The sequence below is a fragment of the Cetorhinus maximus genome, chromosome 29 (assembly GCF_964194155.1).
Source record: "Cetorhinus maximus chromosome 29, sCetMax3.hap1.1, whole genome shotgun sequence".
Taxonomy (NCBI): Eukaryota; Metazoa; Chordata; class Chondrichthyes; order Lamniformes; family Cetorhinidae; genus Cetorhinus; species Cetorhinus maximus.
The window spans coordinates 18,746,334-18,762,454 of record NC_135907.1 but is presented as its reverse complement, the minus strand read 5'-3'; the positions used below and the strand labels follow the sequence as shown (position 1 = coordinate 18,762,454).

The 16,121-nt window shown below is 41.9% G+C and overlaps 1 protein-coding gene across 2 annotated transcripts in view; it reads left to right on the top strand.

Annotated features, from left to right (window-relative positions):
* LOC144669369 (serine/arginine-rich splicing factor 3-like) overlaps window positions 1-15,837 on the top strand; it is a 388,848-nt gene extending 373,011 nt beyond the window's left edge. For both annotated transcript variants that reach the window (XM_078531750.1, XM_078531749.1), the window contains exons 3-5: window positions 781-924; window positions 9,056-9,148; window positions 11,965-15,837. In XM_078531750.1, coding sequence (XP_078387876.1) covers window positions 781-924; window positions 9,056-9,148; window positions 11,965-11,992 — 265 coding nt within the window. In that variant the 3' untranslated portion in view covers window positions 11,993-15,837. The remainder of the gene's footprint in view (window positions 1-780; window positions 925-9,055; window positions 9,149-11,964) is intronic.
* The last annotated feature ends 284 nt before the right edge of the window (window positions 15,838-16,121 follow it).

Genomic DNA, 16,121 nt, shown 5'->3' with positions numbered 1-16,121 from the left:
GGGGCAAACAGGGACTGAGGGCTGTGGGAATGCTTGAGATTCAAAGGTAATTTAGATTCATAAAGGTCTCATATAAATGTTTAGTTTGGTTGAGATTGATGAGGCCTTGAACACTTCTGTCAATCATTGTTCATGTTGACAAGCAGTTGATAGAAATTCAGTGCTAATATATTTTTTGAGCTCAGGATTTGGATTTTCTCTATTTTGCTTTCTCTTGCCCCTTCTAGAGAACTGATTCTTTTCAAGTCATGGTTCCATTAGTGCTGAGTGCGCTCCAGTACCTCACCTAAGTGGCTTTCTTTATGTATGAAACTGAACAGAAAGCGTTAGGCTACTCCACCCTGGTTCCTGTTCTCATCTCGCATCCACGTCGATCCACTTTGCAGTTGATGTCACTAGTAGCGACCTAGGAGTAATGTCTTCCCTCTATAGCCTACGGACATTAAAACTAATTGTTGTCCAGTTGTTGCTCTGACTGAGGTGAGCTATGAGAGCACAGACTAAAACTCAAACCAGGGAACTTCTATTTTGTGTGACTTGATGTTAGACAAGGCAGTGCCTTCACCTAAGATAACCGTACGTTCTTAAACGTTCTAAATTTTTATCAGAAGTGGAATTTGGAACCAATCTCGTGGTCAAAGAGCAGTTACACTGTCGTACTCTTGAGGATTGATGAGTGCTCTGTCATGCTGAGGTTCAGTTGCATTGGAGAAACCAGAACGGTTTTTTTTCCATTTTTTTGTGGCTCCAGCGCAGTTAATGCTGATCTCTCAATTGCAGAACATTGTGTGGAGTTCGCGTCCGAGTGGAGCTGTCCTCTGGTGAAAGGAGGAAGCGCTACCGTGGGCCACCACCACCCTGGACCAGACGACCGCGTTACGATGAATATCGCCATCGCAGCCCACAACGTAGACGTTACTCAAGGTGAGAGTGGACCCATTGATAGTAACAAATTATTTTTTTCCCCTTCTGACAGACATGTATGGAAGCTGGAATGGGTACAGGGTTGGGCAGGAGTCTATATCAGGTCTGAGAACTACAGGAGGTGGGGTTGTGGACACTGAAATGATGGAATCACCTGGGGCAGAACCACATAACTGCAGTATTGAGAAACCAAAGAGACCATTGCACAATAATATCTTCGGATCTAAATATTTTGACACTACCATCCTGATCAGTATACCCACGTAACACATGTCAGCAACACACAGGCCTTTGGTTTGCAGTCTACATATGTTTGGGATCTTTGATTTTATTTTATGTTTGGTGAAGAGTCGTCAGTGACTTCACTTTAATCTTCAGGGTCTCTGAAGTTAATTTAACTACAGTGCTTTTTCTCAAAAAAAGTAGTCCCGGAAGCTGCTACTGTGATTTGTATATACAGTAACCCTCTTTCTCTATTACATGCACTGATATACTACTACAATACTTTAATGTCCGACAATCCCTGTTACAGCTGTTTCATCACCTGGCTGAATCTACCTCAACCTTGAGATGTTGTACCTATTAGTGACATTCTGCAATTGAGCCTATTGAGTTTCTGGTTGAATACCACAGGAAGAATCCAAAGTAGCCAACATGAAAGAGACAATTAATTTAATAACATGGAATAATTTGTACCGATATCTGTCAGTAAATTTCATTGTCACACAGTCACAAATTGCCTCATGTACATAGTGAAGAACTAGATTTTAACTCCAGCGTTGGGACCCTGTGAATTGGCCTTAAAAATCTTGAAGGGATCCTGGGTATAACTCTGCCACTCCTTCAGAACTGACCTCCTGGTAGAAAGGAGGGTATTGGCACTGTACCATAGGAAGGCTCATCCTAAGGTGAACAAAATGCATCACCCACATTTTTCAGATTCCTATTCCAACCACCCCACCTTTTTAAAAAAAAACAACTGAGAATGTCTCAACACATCGACAGCATTCAGGTTGATGAAGATGCTGTTGAAAGCTTTGCATAGTACATTGTACAAAGTACAGTAAAGGATTGCAGTACCAGTGAAGCATTCCAAGGACTACAGCAAATTACTTTTGCAAATGGAGGGCTTTTGAAGCTTTAGGTAGGGTCTAAAGCACCATGGTAGTGGTCACTGTGCCCTATTATTTTAATAAAGTTTGTTTAAATGGAGTTATTAGGACAATGTATGGTATTAACTGGTGGGCTGAATTTTTATTTTTGAACACTCTTCCTGAGTAACGTTCAGAGTAATTTCAAGGCAAAAAGTGTTCAGATTCATAAATTACAGTGAAAGCCAGTTACCTATTTGACATCAGAGCCTTGAGATGAGATTATTGGCTGGAAGTTGCTCTCTTGTATTTTATAATGTAGGCTGTATAGTAGTGATATTCTCTTATGGCAGCATTTACTGTTGTCGCACTTAGCGTTATTGACATAATGATGTTTGTACAAGATGATGAGTCATTGATGCCCCGCTTCTAGTCCAGAACAAATGGTTTGGTTATCAGGCAATACTGTGTCTGCATTGAATATACCTTGAGTGATTTCTGCTTTTTCAGGATGTTGTACATTTGGAAAGCAATTTCAATTTGAGCAAAAGGCTTGTGCCCATGAGATTAAAAGTGAAAGGGAGGATCAACTAGGGTTCCCCTCCCTTCCTGATTGCTATTTCTGCTGGAAAGTATGTGCAGGCATCAGGTGGGGTCAAGATCATAAGACGTAGGAGCAGAAGTAGGCCATTCGGCCCATCGAGTCTGCTCCGCAATTCAACGAGATCATGGCTGATCTGATAATCCTCAACTCCACTTTCCTGACCTTTCCCCATAACCCTTGATTCCCTTACTGATTAAAAATCTTATCTCATCCCTGAATATACTTAACGACCCCGCCTCTACAGCCCTCTGCGGTAAAGAATTCCACAGACTCACTACCCTCTGAGAGAAGAAATTCCTCCTCATCTCTGTCTTAAATCGGCGACCCCTTACTCTGAGATTATGCCCTCTGGTCCTAGGCTCTCCCACAAGGGGCAACAACCTCTCAGCATCTACCCTGTCAAGACCCCTAAGAATTTTATATGTTTCAAGAAGGTCGCCTCTCATTCTTCTAAACTCCAACCTACTCAACCTCTCCTCATAAGAAAATCCCTCTATACCCGGGCTCAACCTAGTGAACCTTCTCCAGACTGCCTCCAGTGCCAGTATATCTTACCTTAGATAAGGGGACCAAAACTGTTCACGGTATTCTGGGTTTGGTCTAACTAGTGCCTTGTATAGTTTTAGCAAGACTTCCCTTTTTTCATACTCCATTCCCTTTGAAATAAAGGCCAACATTCCATTTGCCTTACCTATTACCAACTAAACTGCAGACATACTCCACAGTCAAACTTTCTAAAACACTCAACAATCTCGGTTCACACATGAAGATGTACAAGAGGACTGCCGCCAGCCATGGAACTGTGTGCCAGCAAGACTCAGAATGCCTTTTAGGGAGAAAATTGACTCAGAAAAGAGGTTGTGCAGTGGTGAGAATTGGTTTAGCCTTCCCCAAGTTGTCAGTTTTATTCTGCAGAATTAAATCCGCAAGGAGTTGATTTAGAGCAACACTGGCACAGACTTGAGAGTAAATTACCCACCTTGCTATGAATGCCCCAGGTAAATGAGAGATACGCAGCTTCCACTTGAGATAGTTGCACTTAAAAACCTGGCTTTTTACCTTATTTCAATTTCTGTTCATGGTGACTTTTTCCCTTGGGCTTGTTTGCTCTTGTAGCCAATGTTATCCTGAGACACCCTGCCAGGTTTCTGACAGTGTTGTGCAGTAGGCTATAGCGAGGTTATGGAATTGTGCTCTATTTTGGAAAGAATTCCTGTGGAAATAACTTCTTGGCTCCCTTAATTACAGTAGGTGTAAGTAAGACTGGAGCATCTGTCATGGAAATCTTGTTCTTTAATACTACCTAGTAAGGTGCATTTCAGATTCACCCTGTTACTGCCCTTATTCTACCCTTGGGGCTTTCTTTTCAGTAATAAGTAGCGAAAGAACTATGTGAGAAATGGGGAATTTTAAGAGGACACCTGATCCCAATCAAACTACAGCTTTAAAATATATTCAGGAAGCTAGAATCATTCATTTGAACCTTGATCAACCCACTTCTTAAGCCAAACCTTAAAAAAAGATACAGCTGTACAATACTGCCTGTTACCTCTGCCAAGTTACACCAGTTTTCTCTTTAATTTTTCTCATTTGTCTCTGCTTGCAACAGGACAGCGAGTGAAGTGAAGGTCAAGCAGCTGCATTCTTCAATATGTTACTAAGATAACAATTGTATTTTCTTTACAATATCTTAGATCTAATGGTTTGATCTTTTATTTAAGGATGATTCTAGAGTTTTAGTAATGTGGTTTACTGTTAAGATGTTACAGGCTGAAATGTTACACAAGTGTGAAGCTGATGCATTCTATGTGCAACCTTTCAGCTAAGTTTACATTTCTGTACATTTGGCTAAAAGGATCCTACATTATCTAAAGCAGAAAGCTGTGCAAGTTCATCTACAATTGTGTAACTTATTGTACTGTTTCGCATACAAAAATATTTCAGGGGTTTTTGATGTTTTCTATGAACAAATCCTTTGTGAAGTTTGGATTCATTTAAGACAATGTTGCTAATTTTTTATCAGAGGCTACATCCCTCACAATGTATTTCTCAGTGGCCACTCTCGGAATGCTGACTATATGCCAGTGTTTGCTTGCTCAACACTCTTGTCAACTTAACCATGACATGCACCACAGTTGCAACTGATCAGGCCACAATTGGCAAAGGCTGCTGGATAACGATTAAGGGCAGAAAACTTGGCCGATTTGTTTTCACTCCTCCTTTACCCAGAGGTATCAAGGTCAGTAGAGGACTTAGTTTCCGCAGCTGAGACCAGTTAAGTCATCACAGACCAAGGATCAAACTTGGGACAATCTGGCTCACTCGGGTTTTAATATGGAACATGTTAGCTTTCAAAGATTTTTTTTTTGTTCCACCCTGGGTTGACAGCTGGCCTCATGGTTTCTAGTAGGTTCTAAAGTGGTCTTTGAGAATCACAAAGGAGTTGGCCCTGATGTTTATTGTGTTTGTATATCGGTTTTAAATCAGTGCTGAGTCGAACCAGTCTCTGGCAGACTTCATGTTGTTGCTTCTAAACTTGTTTTGTGGTGACTTGAAAATAAATGTTAAAATGATCTACTTGCCAATACGTGCATGTCATCCTACTAGAGCTTTGTGACTGCCTCAAATAACAGAAGAATGAATGCAGTGTCTTGTAAACATAGGAAATTCTTAAAGGTTGGGGAGGTGTGGAGGGGAAAAGTTTGAAGCATCTTTGAAAGAGTCAGAAAAGACCAAATGTTTCGACTCAACACTTGATACTATGACAAAACCTATCCATTAGAATTTCTTTTTCTGGTTTTAAATCAGTGTTGGATGATTATATCTAATACTGATATATGTATTTAAAGTTAAATTAAATGAAGTTCGGCCGTACTTGGTTAGATAGTAACTGGTGTTTCTATGCATTTTTTTTTCTTTTGATGAAATGTGCAGTTGAAACCCACGCACTCACCCCCTACCCCCTTTTCTGAGAGCGTCCACTTCTCCGAGTCTGCATTAGCCAATCAACTGGTTGTGTCTACATCAGGGGGATCAGCGCGCCCCAATCTAAACAACGGCTCACACTTCAAATATCCAGCATTCACGTGTGTCTGTGAGTGTGTGCAACCGAATGACCAACCGCTCGACCGGCAAGTTTGGGTCCTTTCCTGCGTACCCCAGCACGCTGTTTAAAACAACCATCCCTTCTCTACTGTTTCTGCTGGCAGCCATAACGACCAAACAGCCAACGGGGGAAAAAAAATAACCATCCGAAATCCTCTCGATCCATCAGTGGGGTGTGGTTGTCCGTCAGCCTTTGCAAACCCAAGGCCTGCATCGGCAGTAATCTGGTATCAACGCACTCTAACAGGGGCTGCTTCGATTGGTCTCCGTGCCAATACACAGCAGATAAATTAATACCTTTTTTTTTATAATTCTACACTATACATCGTGCATGAATCCAGCTTGTCAGGGCCCTTTTTTTTTTTCCTCCCCACATCGCCAAATGCCAAGCCCCGCAGACGGCTGTTGATTTGCTATAATGTTGACTGCTCTAGTAAGTTTTATCTGCTTTTTATGTTTTCATTAGAGAATTCAATCTGTATTCTTCCCGTCACCACTTTTCCATTCTTAGCAATTTTTCAAACCCTTTACCCTCCGAGATCTTTCACACTTCCATCCAAGTGTGGTGGCCATGGACTCATGCCTGCAATTTCTGGAATGCGAAATAACTTCTTCAGTGCTGTTCCCTAAAAATATAAAATGCTGGAGAAACACAGTTTCCATGTAGGCTGAGCACCCAAAGATTTAACGTCTCTTCTTGGGTGCTGAAGCACCTGCTGTGTGTTTCCATTTTGTTTTTACTCGACTTTCAACTTCTCCGGTTAGTCTGATTTGTGTTCTGACACCAGTTTAGAAACAGCTAAAATGCTGCAAAACCCACCCTAGAGAGTAGCCCTGCGAGGCGACCTAACAGCTCCGTGTTATCTGGAGACCGTTTGCTGCCTATCTTCCCATCGCCTGTGGCCCCAGGCAGCAGGCCTGTTGTAGATCTAACTCTGAACCTACCACCTGTCCAGCTGTGAAATATTCTTCAGCTGGGATTCCGTGCCTTCTCTTTCCTCTTCCTTCCAACAAAAAGAAAATAGCCTGACGATTAGATTATCCCAATTTCCATATACCAGTTGGAAGACTCCTGTTACTTAACATCCTGTAATTTTTGCTTTCCTCTCCCTTTTGGAGAAGGTACCTGGCCTTCATAAGCCAGCTACCTGAAGTGGCATGAAGTGAGGAATTACGTATTTGAGGGGCTGCCCATGTATCTCATCATTTGTTTGAGCTGTGTGTTGCAGCATTCTGAAGAATTCCTTGGGAATTGTATCTGGTCTAGAGTTGATTAACACTCTTCTGGATAAGCGGAGAGTGTAAATGCCACTGAGGCTGGCATTTGAACCCATAGTCCTAGCTGGTATCAAAAGTTGATTCCCATCGGCAATGTCTGCTTTTCCCCCCACCTTTCTGATCTGCATGATTACATCCCAACCTCCATGAAACTTATCCCAATAACCTGCGAAATCCTGAGATGTGTTTGGCAGTTGTTAAGCTGGGATGTCAATAGCCTCAGGATGCACTTGCGACAGACAAGCTGCTTTTCAATGGATATTTTTAGTAATGAGACACTCCATTCTAAACCAAATTAGTCAGCACAGCCCTGCTTCACATTCCAGAGCTTGCAGGCTACGATGGGCTTTATTTTAAAATGAGTCCTTTAGCTAGGAGGGCAGTGTGGCCCAAATCATGGATGTTTTTGTGACTTCTGCCAGTGTTGATTATTACTGAGCTTACAGCACACTGGTAGCACAGTGGTCACTGGGCTGACTTAATTCAAACAAGTTGATTTATTTAAAGTTGCTTGATATTTTGTCATGGTGAAGATAACTTAAGGTCCCAGTAATTGATTAAATAGATGGGCATGAATCTACGTTTGGAGATGCCCAACTCTCCATAAAGACCATTTAAACACTGGTCCTGGAGATGATCCTTGTGGGAAGGGGTCCCGACTGCCAAACCAAATATGTTGAGTGTGTGTGGTATGAACACTGCTCCCAGATGCTTGTAGTCATGGTGAAAGAAGTCACTTTGATTAGAAATGGCCAGTTGACCACTCAGATCCTAATACCTTCTTTTAAAACTAATGAGGGGCAGAGGAAAGAATGCTGAACCTTTCATTGGTTCAAGGTCAAAGATTTACCATTTCATCGGCACAGTCAGGCAGAATTTTTCATACATTAAATGGAGCTGTAATAATAGCACTTGTGATAGTAAAACATCCAGTGTTCTGTGCTCAAATAAGGCAAAAGCTTGAAATATGAGTAATGATCATTCCTTTTATCTAATTTTCACCATAAATTCCCAGATAGGTGATGCTCAACTTGGCTTTTTAAACCCAGAAGATTGCGTGAGAAAGGAAAGGTTTCAGGAGCTCCCCCATTGAGTTCCTGGCAATGAATGAGTTAGAGTAGGCAGTAGTGTTGAGGATATAGCAAGGAGGAACAGTGTGCATGATAACATTAGTTATAGTTAGGAGGGAAGTTCAGTGGGTAAGAGCATTCTGTTAGCAATAAGATAGCAACAAGGAGGGGAACAGGTTGCAGGACTCTTTGTTGCTGGCCCTTACATACCTGGCTATCTCAATTGCCAGTGAGGGGCCCATGGTTTGCTGTTCTAAGGAAGAAGGACAGCAGAAATGAGTAGATTTAGGGATAATTTTTTTTTTGAAATAATGTATTGGCTCCTCAAGTGGTTACTGGCCTATTCAGGGCTCCCATTGACTACACTGGGCACTGTTGTAGAGATAACGGGAGGGCAATTGGGATTAATTTATCTCATCCAAGAGAACAGTTACCCCAGAATTTTTTTAATATAAGTGGAATCTTGTACAATGTTAATGAAATACCACTAAATGGTGGTAGTGCTCTTATCTGGAATAAAAACTACATTTTTTTTCAACTCAGTTTTCAAAATGGTTGCCTGATCATGGTTAGCTAAAGGGGTAATTTTGACTGGAGCTGAAATGCTACCACCAATATTGCTAGTGAATTTGTTTCTAAAACCCCCCCCACTCCCCGCCACTGTTTTTAAAAGCTGTATTGCGCCCCTGTATATGGATGAGTCCAACCAAACGTATGTTTTCAAATTGCTCATCTCTGCATGTGTTTGCAGATTTATTCAGAGAGTGCACTGACAACATTTAGTGGTAGTAAAATGGGGTGCTGTGTAACTCTGGTATGGGTTGTACCTTAAACACTCATGATAGTTTTCACTCTTGACGGGTTTTCCTCCATGTTTTATAAGCTCCCTTCATGTTATCGTCCCCGAGTAACAGGATTTCTGGCACTTGGCAACGGTAGGCCTTGTGCTTTTGTTTAATCCTATACTGTATGCTCCACAACAGGTCTCGATCGAGAGAGAACCGGCGTCGCGAGCGGTCTATTTCTCGGGACAGAGAAAGGCGAGAGCCATCAAGATCTTTTTCCAGGTCTCACAGGTTAGTAGCGTTGCTAAATATCTTGATGCAGATTTCTTCCCCAGAGAGAAATACTCTAGTGCAATGTGGTGTATACAGTTCAACAAGGTTCCTTTGGTTTGATTCCTGGTTTGTTCTGTGTTGGGAAAGGAATTGGTCTAGATACATAAGGGCTAGCAACAAAGGAAAGCCTGCAACCTGGTCCCTTGTTGCTATTTTATTGCCAACACAATGATCACATATCCCCCTGAACTTTCCTCCTAAACTGTAATTAATACCATCCTACAATTGACCTCAGCATCTTTTTGGATTGATGGAGAATAAAAAATATCAGTCAGGCCTTCTGCTTTATCATTATCCAGTAGCTGGAACATGCACACATGTTTGAGCATCAGCTGTGACTAAAGCCCTCACCGCCTAGGCAGCTTGGCTGCAATGCCAGAATACGCAGAAGTGGACCCTATCATCAGGCCCTTCAGGTGAGGAGAGGCAAAGACAGAGGAAAAAACACTTGTGTCTCCTGCTAGCTCAAGGCGGCTGTACAAGATGGCCACCGTTACCTTTCTGCGCTTGCGCAGAAGCCAGTGATGCCATTTGTAGGAGATACACAGTGCCAATTGGATCTTATTTGGATCCTTCACCCAGTTTCTAAGCCCTGCAGCGAGCAGGCAGTCAGAGTGTGGTCTCCCTGCAGTTTCCAGGGATCAGGAGGGCGGGGAGACGTCTGATCTACCTGGTGATGGCTGCAGTTGTGTTTGCAGCTCTGCTGCTTGTTCTCAGTGGCAGACCCGGGTTAATAGGAAGAGTCTGTGGAGCGAGAGATTCAGAAACTTGGGAGGCTGCAATTGCGAACTTTATAAAGAGATAACTTCCTGTTAGTAAACGATATTAACTTGATGCTGCCAGCATTGTAATATTTGCAATTCCAGTTTGTGATGAGTGCACGCACACCCTGCTGCATGTTGCCCCTGTAAAGATAGTGGCCACGCTTACAACTACATATACACGGCGTTGGCAGCAGACGCAGCTGACAAAAAACCCAGTGGAGGGAGTTAAAATACTTCACCAATTCAAGCTCACGTGTGCATAGAATTTAATCCAGTTCAATCCCTTTGGAATTTAAATTTATTTGAAAGATCTAAACACCTTGGAATGAAATATTTTAAAATGCTCTCTTTACTGTGTTTCTGATATTTAAAGAAAATCCTATTTCTGCTCCTACCACTTCTATTGTCTCCATCACCACCCTATTGTCAGAGAAAAGTCAGGTAATTTGTTCTCGGGCCTCTACTAGGTCCCTGTCAGACTGACAACTATTGAATATTCAGGGGTGACCTTACTACTCTCATCTCTGTTTCAAACCTGCACACCAACTTGCACCAAATGGGAAAATGGCTGTTATAGTGCACAGGCTTATAACAACACCCTGTTTAAGTCCATGTCAGAATATCCATGTGAATGTATTCTAAGTGGTGTTTGTCAACTTAGGTGACCATGTCAGTCTTGAAAGATTTTGCTGCTATGTGAAGTATAATCCCATGCCACCCTGATACTTTTCACACCCAGTAATTTGAAAAAAAGAGTGAGTAACATTATATTTCTCAAAACTCACACGGAAAGGCGAGACAGAGGACTAAATTATGTGAGATTCTGTGGATGTTTGTGCAGCGTTTGATCCAGTGGAAGACTGAGCTCATCTTAAGATTGCCCCTGACCACTTGTTTGCTGTAATTGTTGAGCAATTTGCTGCTGATGAGCTTGCAGAGGGGCTGTCACAACAAGCAGCTAAGTGCATACCGATGAACAAATGATAACAGAACCCTGTAATTAAAAACAATTGATGAATGGTGGGGAAGGCGAGGGAAATTAAGAGTTTGGTTCTGCTGCAGTGTGAAAATTATACAGTTATGTTTACAAAGAACAGTTTCTGCCAACCAGTCTCATGTGCCAGCAACCTTGGGCACCTTCCAACTGTAGAGGTGGAATGTAGCAGAAGCAGGAGGGTACCAATCTTGGTTTTTAAGCACAGATTAGTGGCACTGTTGCCTGAAAATTGGTTTGACTGTTTACTCATTATATTCTGAGAACCTGTTAGTTAGTTAGCCATCATGTTAGGTAGGACCCCAGGAGGAGGAGTGACTGTTCCTTTGGTCTTTTGTCCAACCCTGGCTTTCTTTGCTGTGCTATTGGCAGCCTTGTCTGTAGCTGTCTGGTGCCTAAGCTCCAAAATTCCTCCATATGCCCCTCAGTTATCTCCTGCCTTAAGACATTCCTCAAAACCTACCTGTCTGGCCAAGCTTTTGGTTACTTAATACCTTCTGTGGCACAGTGTCAAATTTTGTCTGATATGCCTGTGAAGTTGGAAATTTTACTGTGTTAAAAGTGTTCTATAAATGCGAGTTGTAGTCCCTGAGTTCTTGCAGCATGGCCTTGAAAGTTGAGCTCCTGAATGCTATCGTGAACTTGACAAGTGCTGAGAGGTCAGCGTGGTTGCCACCAATGAGAATTATCACTAACATTCTAAACTATTTACAACACTCGACCCACCACAATCCCATTAGTGTACCGGTCAATAATTATAAGCCAGGAGGCCAATTTGCAATGTGCACAGTCTTCCAATGTATCAGAGTCTTCATATACACTCATCTGCAAACTAACTTGGAGTCCTCTAGCACCCCAAAACTAGACAATGATAATACTTAGAACTCCAGTAATGCTTTCGAAGTTCGAGAAACCCTGTTATTGAGTCAGGATGGTGGTGTTTAAAGAAAACTCTTGAACCCCATTTTGTCTATGTTTTCAACCTTGTGATTGATTTTCTTTTCCCCTCTTTGCAGTCGCTCCCGCTCCATAGAGAGGAAGTAGTATCAGCGGTGGAGACAGCCTCCTCTCCTCTCTTCTCCACACCTCTTGGCAACGAAGAATGCCTGTGGTTCTCCTGCAATTCTACCACTGGTGAAGATTGAAAAACAGCAGAGAGAGGAGAATGGGTTTCTTTGTGGGGGGAGGGGGCTGTAGTTTGTATTATTCTGGTTGGAAGTATGAGCTTTAGTTAGCAGCTCCACAATTTTTGAGACAATTTTTTTTAAAAAACAAAGACAAAAAAAAACTTGACACAAAAGCTATGAAAAATGATACTACTCCCCAGAGAAGGGTTCTTGACCAGTGTTTGAACAGTAACAAAACTTCTATTTGTTGTTAGTCAGCTATTAATAACTTGTTTCTTTTACATACCCAATGATATCCCTAGGTTTTCAAAGACTCCCTTTCAGTGCTTTTGGTATTTTACATATTAGAGTGCAACAAAAGGCCATTGTAACTGGAAATAAGGTGTTTTCAGTAAGATGTAGTAGCCACTTAATGTACTAAATTCACACTTTTGAACGACCTTATTTCTTTGCCTATAACCCTTTAGGCCTGAGTTTGGAAGAGGGGGAGGCAGCTTTCAACTGAGAGGAAATAAAGAGTATGCCATTGTCAGATCTGTCTGCGTTGAGCTCAGTAAGGAGAGAACGTTGTGTTTGGGGTAGAGAGGCAGATGATAAGATTGGGGTAGGGAGAAGGGGAGATTAGAGAACATTCATTATCTAATAGTTGATTTTGATGCAAAAATTTAGGATGATTTCCAGAATTCTTGGAGGAAGGATGCAGAGATCTTTACTGGCCGATGTAGAACTGGTCAGCGTTTGTTACAGTGCTCGTGGGCAAAACCTAATGGGCCACATTATTGCTGTTTTTATGTATGGTACCAGGGGTGTGCAGCATGCTGCTAGCCGCTGTTAGTCACACCGCCTCTGGCAAAGTCCACATTCAGGGCTTTTACAAGATGGAGATTTCCTCTTTTTCCATTAGGCACTGGCAGCAGCAGGAGAACCAGGGTAAATGCTGCTGATTCCAAACCCTTGAGGTAAAATTCCCATCCTGTAAAGTAACCAACTACAGTGAAATTAATGACAGCCCACTGAGGCACTCTGAGGGCCCTCCTGCCCAATGCCTAGCAGTAGGTTCTGTCTGCTTCAGCTTCTCTTCATTTGAAGCCTTCCCCTGGCATTCCACCAAAGGATTTCTTTTGAAAGATAATTCATGATTTGGGTGTGGAACAGATTGGGTGCTGAAGGCAGCCCTCTGGCAGAGATACTTCACGTTGACCGCCGCAGCCTGTCATACAGCTGAAACAGATGTTGCTGACACACCAGTGTTCATTTTTCTAGTGGCTTCCAAATCTACAGAAGCTCTGCTCAAAACCTTCATCTTCCTTTCAAACTGTTGCTAATACTGTAGTGCAAAAGTCTTCACTGAACAACTGTACCATAGCCTGTAGTAGAATTTTATTTCAATAACAGTTGCTTGTAGTGACCATTTGACTGCAAACCTTCAGTCTACGTTTGATTCTTTGCCCATGTTACACCTCACTGCTGGCTACTTGATGTTATCTTTCTGCTTGAGTTGATGCTTGGACAGAAGAGACGATTAAAAGCTGACACAGAAAGAAAAATCCAGTGGTGCCAAAATCACAGCACAACCATTGTTTTGCTTTGATCAGCTTAGTGTACTCTATTGTTTTCAGCAGGCCAGCTCGCTCTTTCCTTGGCCAATTCTCTGAGTAGAGGTACATTACTCCTAATCAAAGTACAAGCTAATATCACCTCACTGCCTGAGTCCTCATGCCTTTATGCTGCTGTCTGATGAGAACCTGTTAATGAATATACAGCAGCCAGTTGGTGTTACATTGAATGACGCAACATGCTCGCTATCAATGTTCTTCTGTTTAACATTAGAGTTCTAAATTGAATTTAGCACTTGTTACTATTATTCAGCAACATGCCTGCATAAAAGGGGGTGGTAGGGATGAAGGCACATGGACTTAAAATTTTGCTGCAGCAACTAATTTATTGGTGATTGTTCTGCTGTCTTGGATATCGCATTTAAATTATCAGTTAATTCTCCAGAAGAATGAAAATTTCAACAAATCCCTATTCGCTCCAGCAAATGTATGCAAATACTTAATGCTTCATGTGAAAATGCTCATGCAAAACCTGGTGATGTAGGAAGAGGAGAATGTACTGTCACCTCTCCCCAATAATGCCTGTTCTTTCATGTTGGGAATCTGCATTGCAGTTAGTTAAAAGGCTTTGGACATTGGAATGGCAGCTGTACCAGTATTCTTTGCACGATTCCCAGCCCCACGAACATTGCAAGTCCACAGTAAGCTGCTACCCCCCCCCGCCCCCCCCCCCCTGTAGTCTTAACTCAAGTTGATAGAATTTCAGAATAACAGCAAGTGCCAAAGTATTGGGTCCATTCGTGTCAGCAGTGACTTGCATGTGGTCATAGGATCAGTAAACTCACTTGACTTCTCCATCTGCTAAACAAGAACAGTTGATGAAGGAAAAGCTGGCCCAGGGATTACTAGGCCAACCCAATTAAGTACAGCTTGACTGGCAGATCAGTCTAGCCTTGACTTAAAGCAGCTCTTTTCTCAGCAATCAAACCAGGCCACTCCAACAGTTCTGTTAAGAGTTTTAATTCTGTTTTCCGAACGTCTTCTCTCCCCAACTCTGAAGTCATGCACGATCGTGGATTGCATCTATTGATGTCATCAAATGAATCCATTGTTTTTGAGATACGTATTTCCATGTTTCGCTATGTTAGGAGTATGATGAATAGCCTATTTTTAAGTGGCAGTTCTAAAGATGTACACAAAACCTGTCACTTTGTTAGGGAACCTGTATAGAATGTTTTAGCTGTAACATACTCTAACATTCCCCAGCCCACAGCATGTATAGCTTATTGCTAGAGGAAAAGCCACCAAAACCCATCCCTGACTCAGCTAGTCATTGAGTGCCATTCCAAAAATTGGCGCTCTGGCTTGCCATTAAATAGGCAATATCTTGATAATGGAGTGCAAAAGAATTGTCTCTAAACCATCATCTAAACCATCAATGCTATTTTATTATTGGACTAGGGATGACACATTTGGAAGGATAGAATTTCTGCAGCTAGGCGCTGTGGAAAATGTTGCAATGTGCTTACTACTGTGGGCCAATTTTAGATTAAAAACATAATTAAATGGGAGCAGTTATGCTCACAGCTTTGCTCCCTTTTGTTTCCGGAGTTTGCTTATTAAGCACCATGTTTACCTCATCATTATGTTTATCGCAGTAATGGATTTTTTTAAAAAAAACTTCTGCATTGGTACTTGGGAGTTTAGCTATATTATGGTATACTTGCTGTGATAACCCTGGATAAAGAGAAGTACCTAGAACTGTTTTACGTATTTACAAACCCTACCCCAAGACAACTTAACCTCACTCTGTGTAAAGCTTTATGGGAGTCAAAATGTCCAGGTGCACATTTGCAAGTGTTTCTTTTCTTGCTGTTGTACAAGCTGTTCAGTTAATCAGATTCTTGCTTTTTTATGGACCCAGTGCCAGGTTAAGTTGCATAAGTATTAGAATACAAAGTTGATGGACCCATATATGTGACACATGCTAATAAAATGGTTTTTGATTGTACGGTTGAGATTATCCTGTGGCATCAGCAAAGCACAGCAGAGCTCTCCGGATATCACTGGACATCTACAGCCAAACTGTTGTTTTTTTTTTGAAAGGACTATTGATGTGAGCTGGATTGATGTTTTGATATCCTTTTTTTTTGTTCTGTTTGTCAGATTTCATCATAAAAGTTATTAAAATCCCAGCTGTCTTTTAGTGCATTGTTTGCAGTTGTTTATGAACAAGCCTGTTAAAATGTTTTTATTCAAAAGTTACACCTAGAGCCAAGAGAAGATACAGTAGCTTTTTAGTGCTGCTCATGGCCTCCAATCCTCTGAATTTCTGCTGTGAAGGGTGTATGCGTACAGGATTTCACCAATCTATGGTACCCTTCACTGTTAAGTAACCCAGTAGCAGCATTCAGTGCCGGGGTTGCACAGGTAGAATAATCAACTGAGATTATACCTACATGGAAAGGATGAACAGCCTCAGACTCTTTT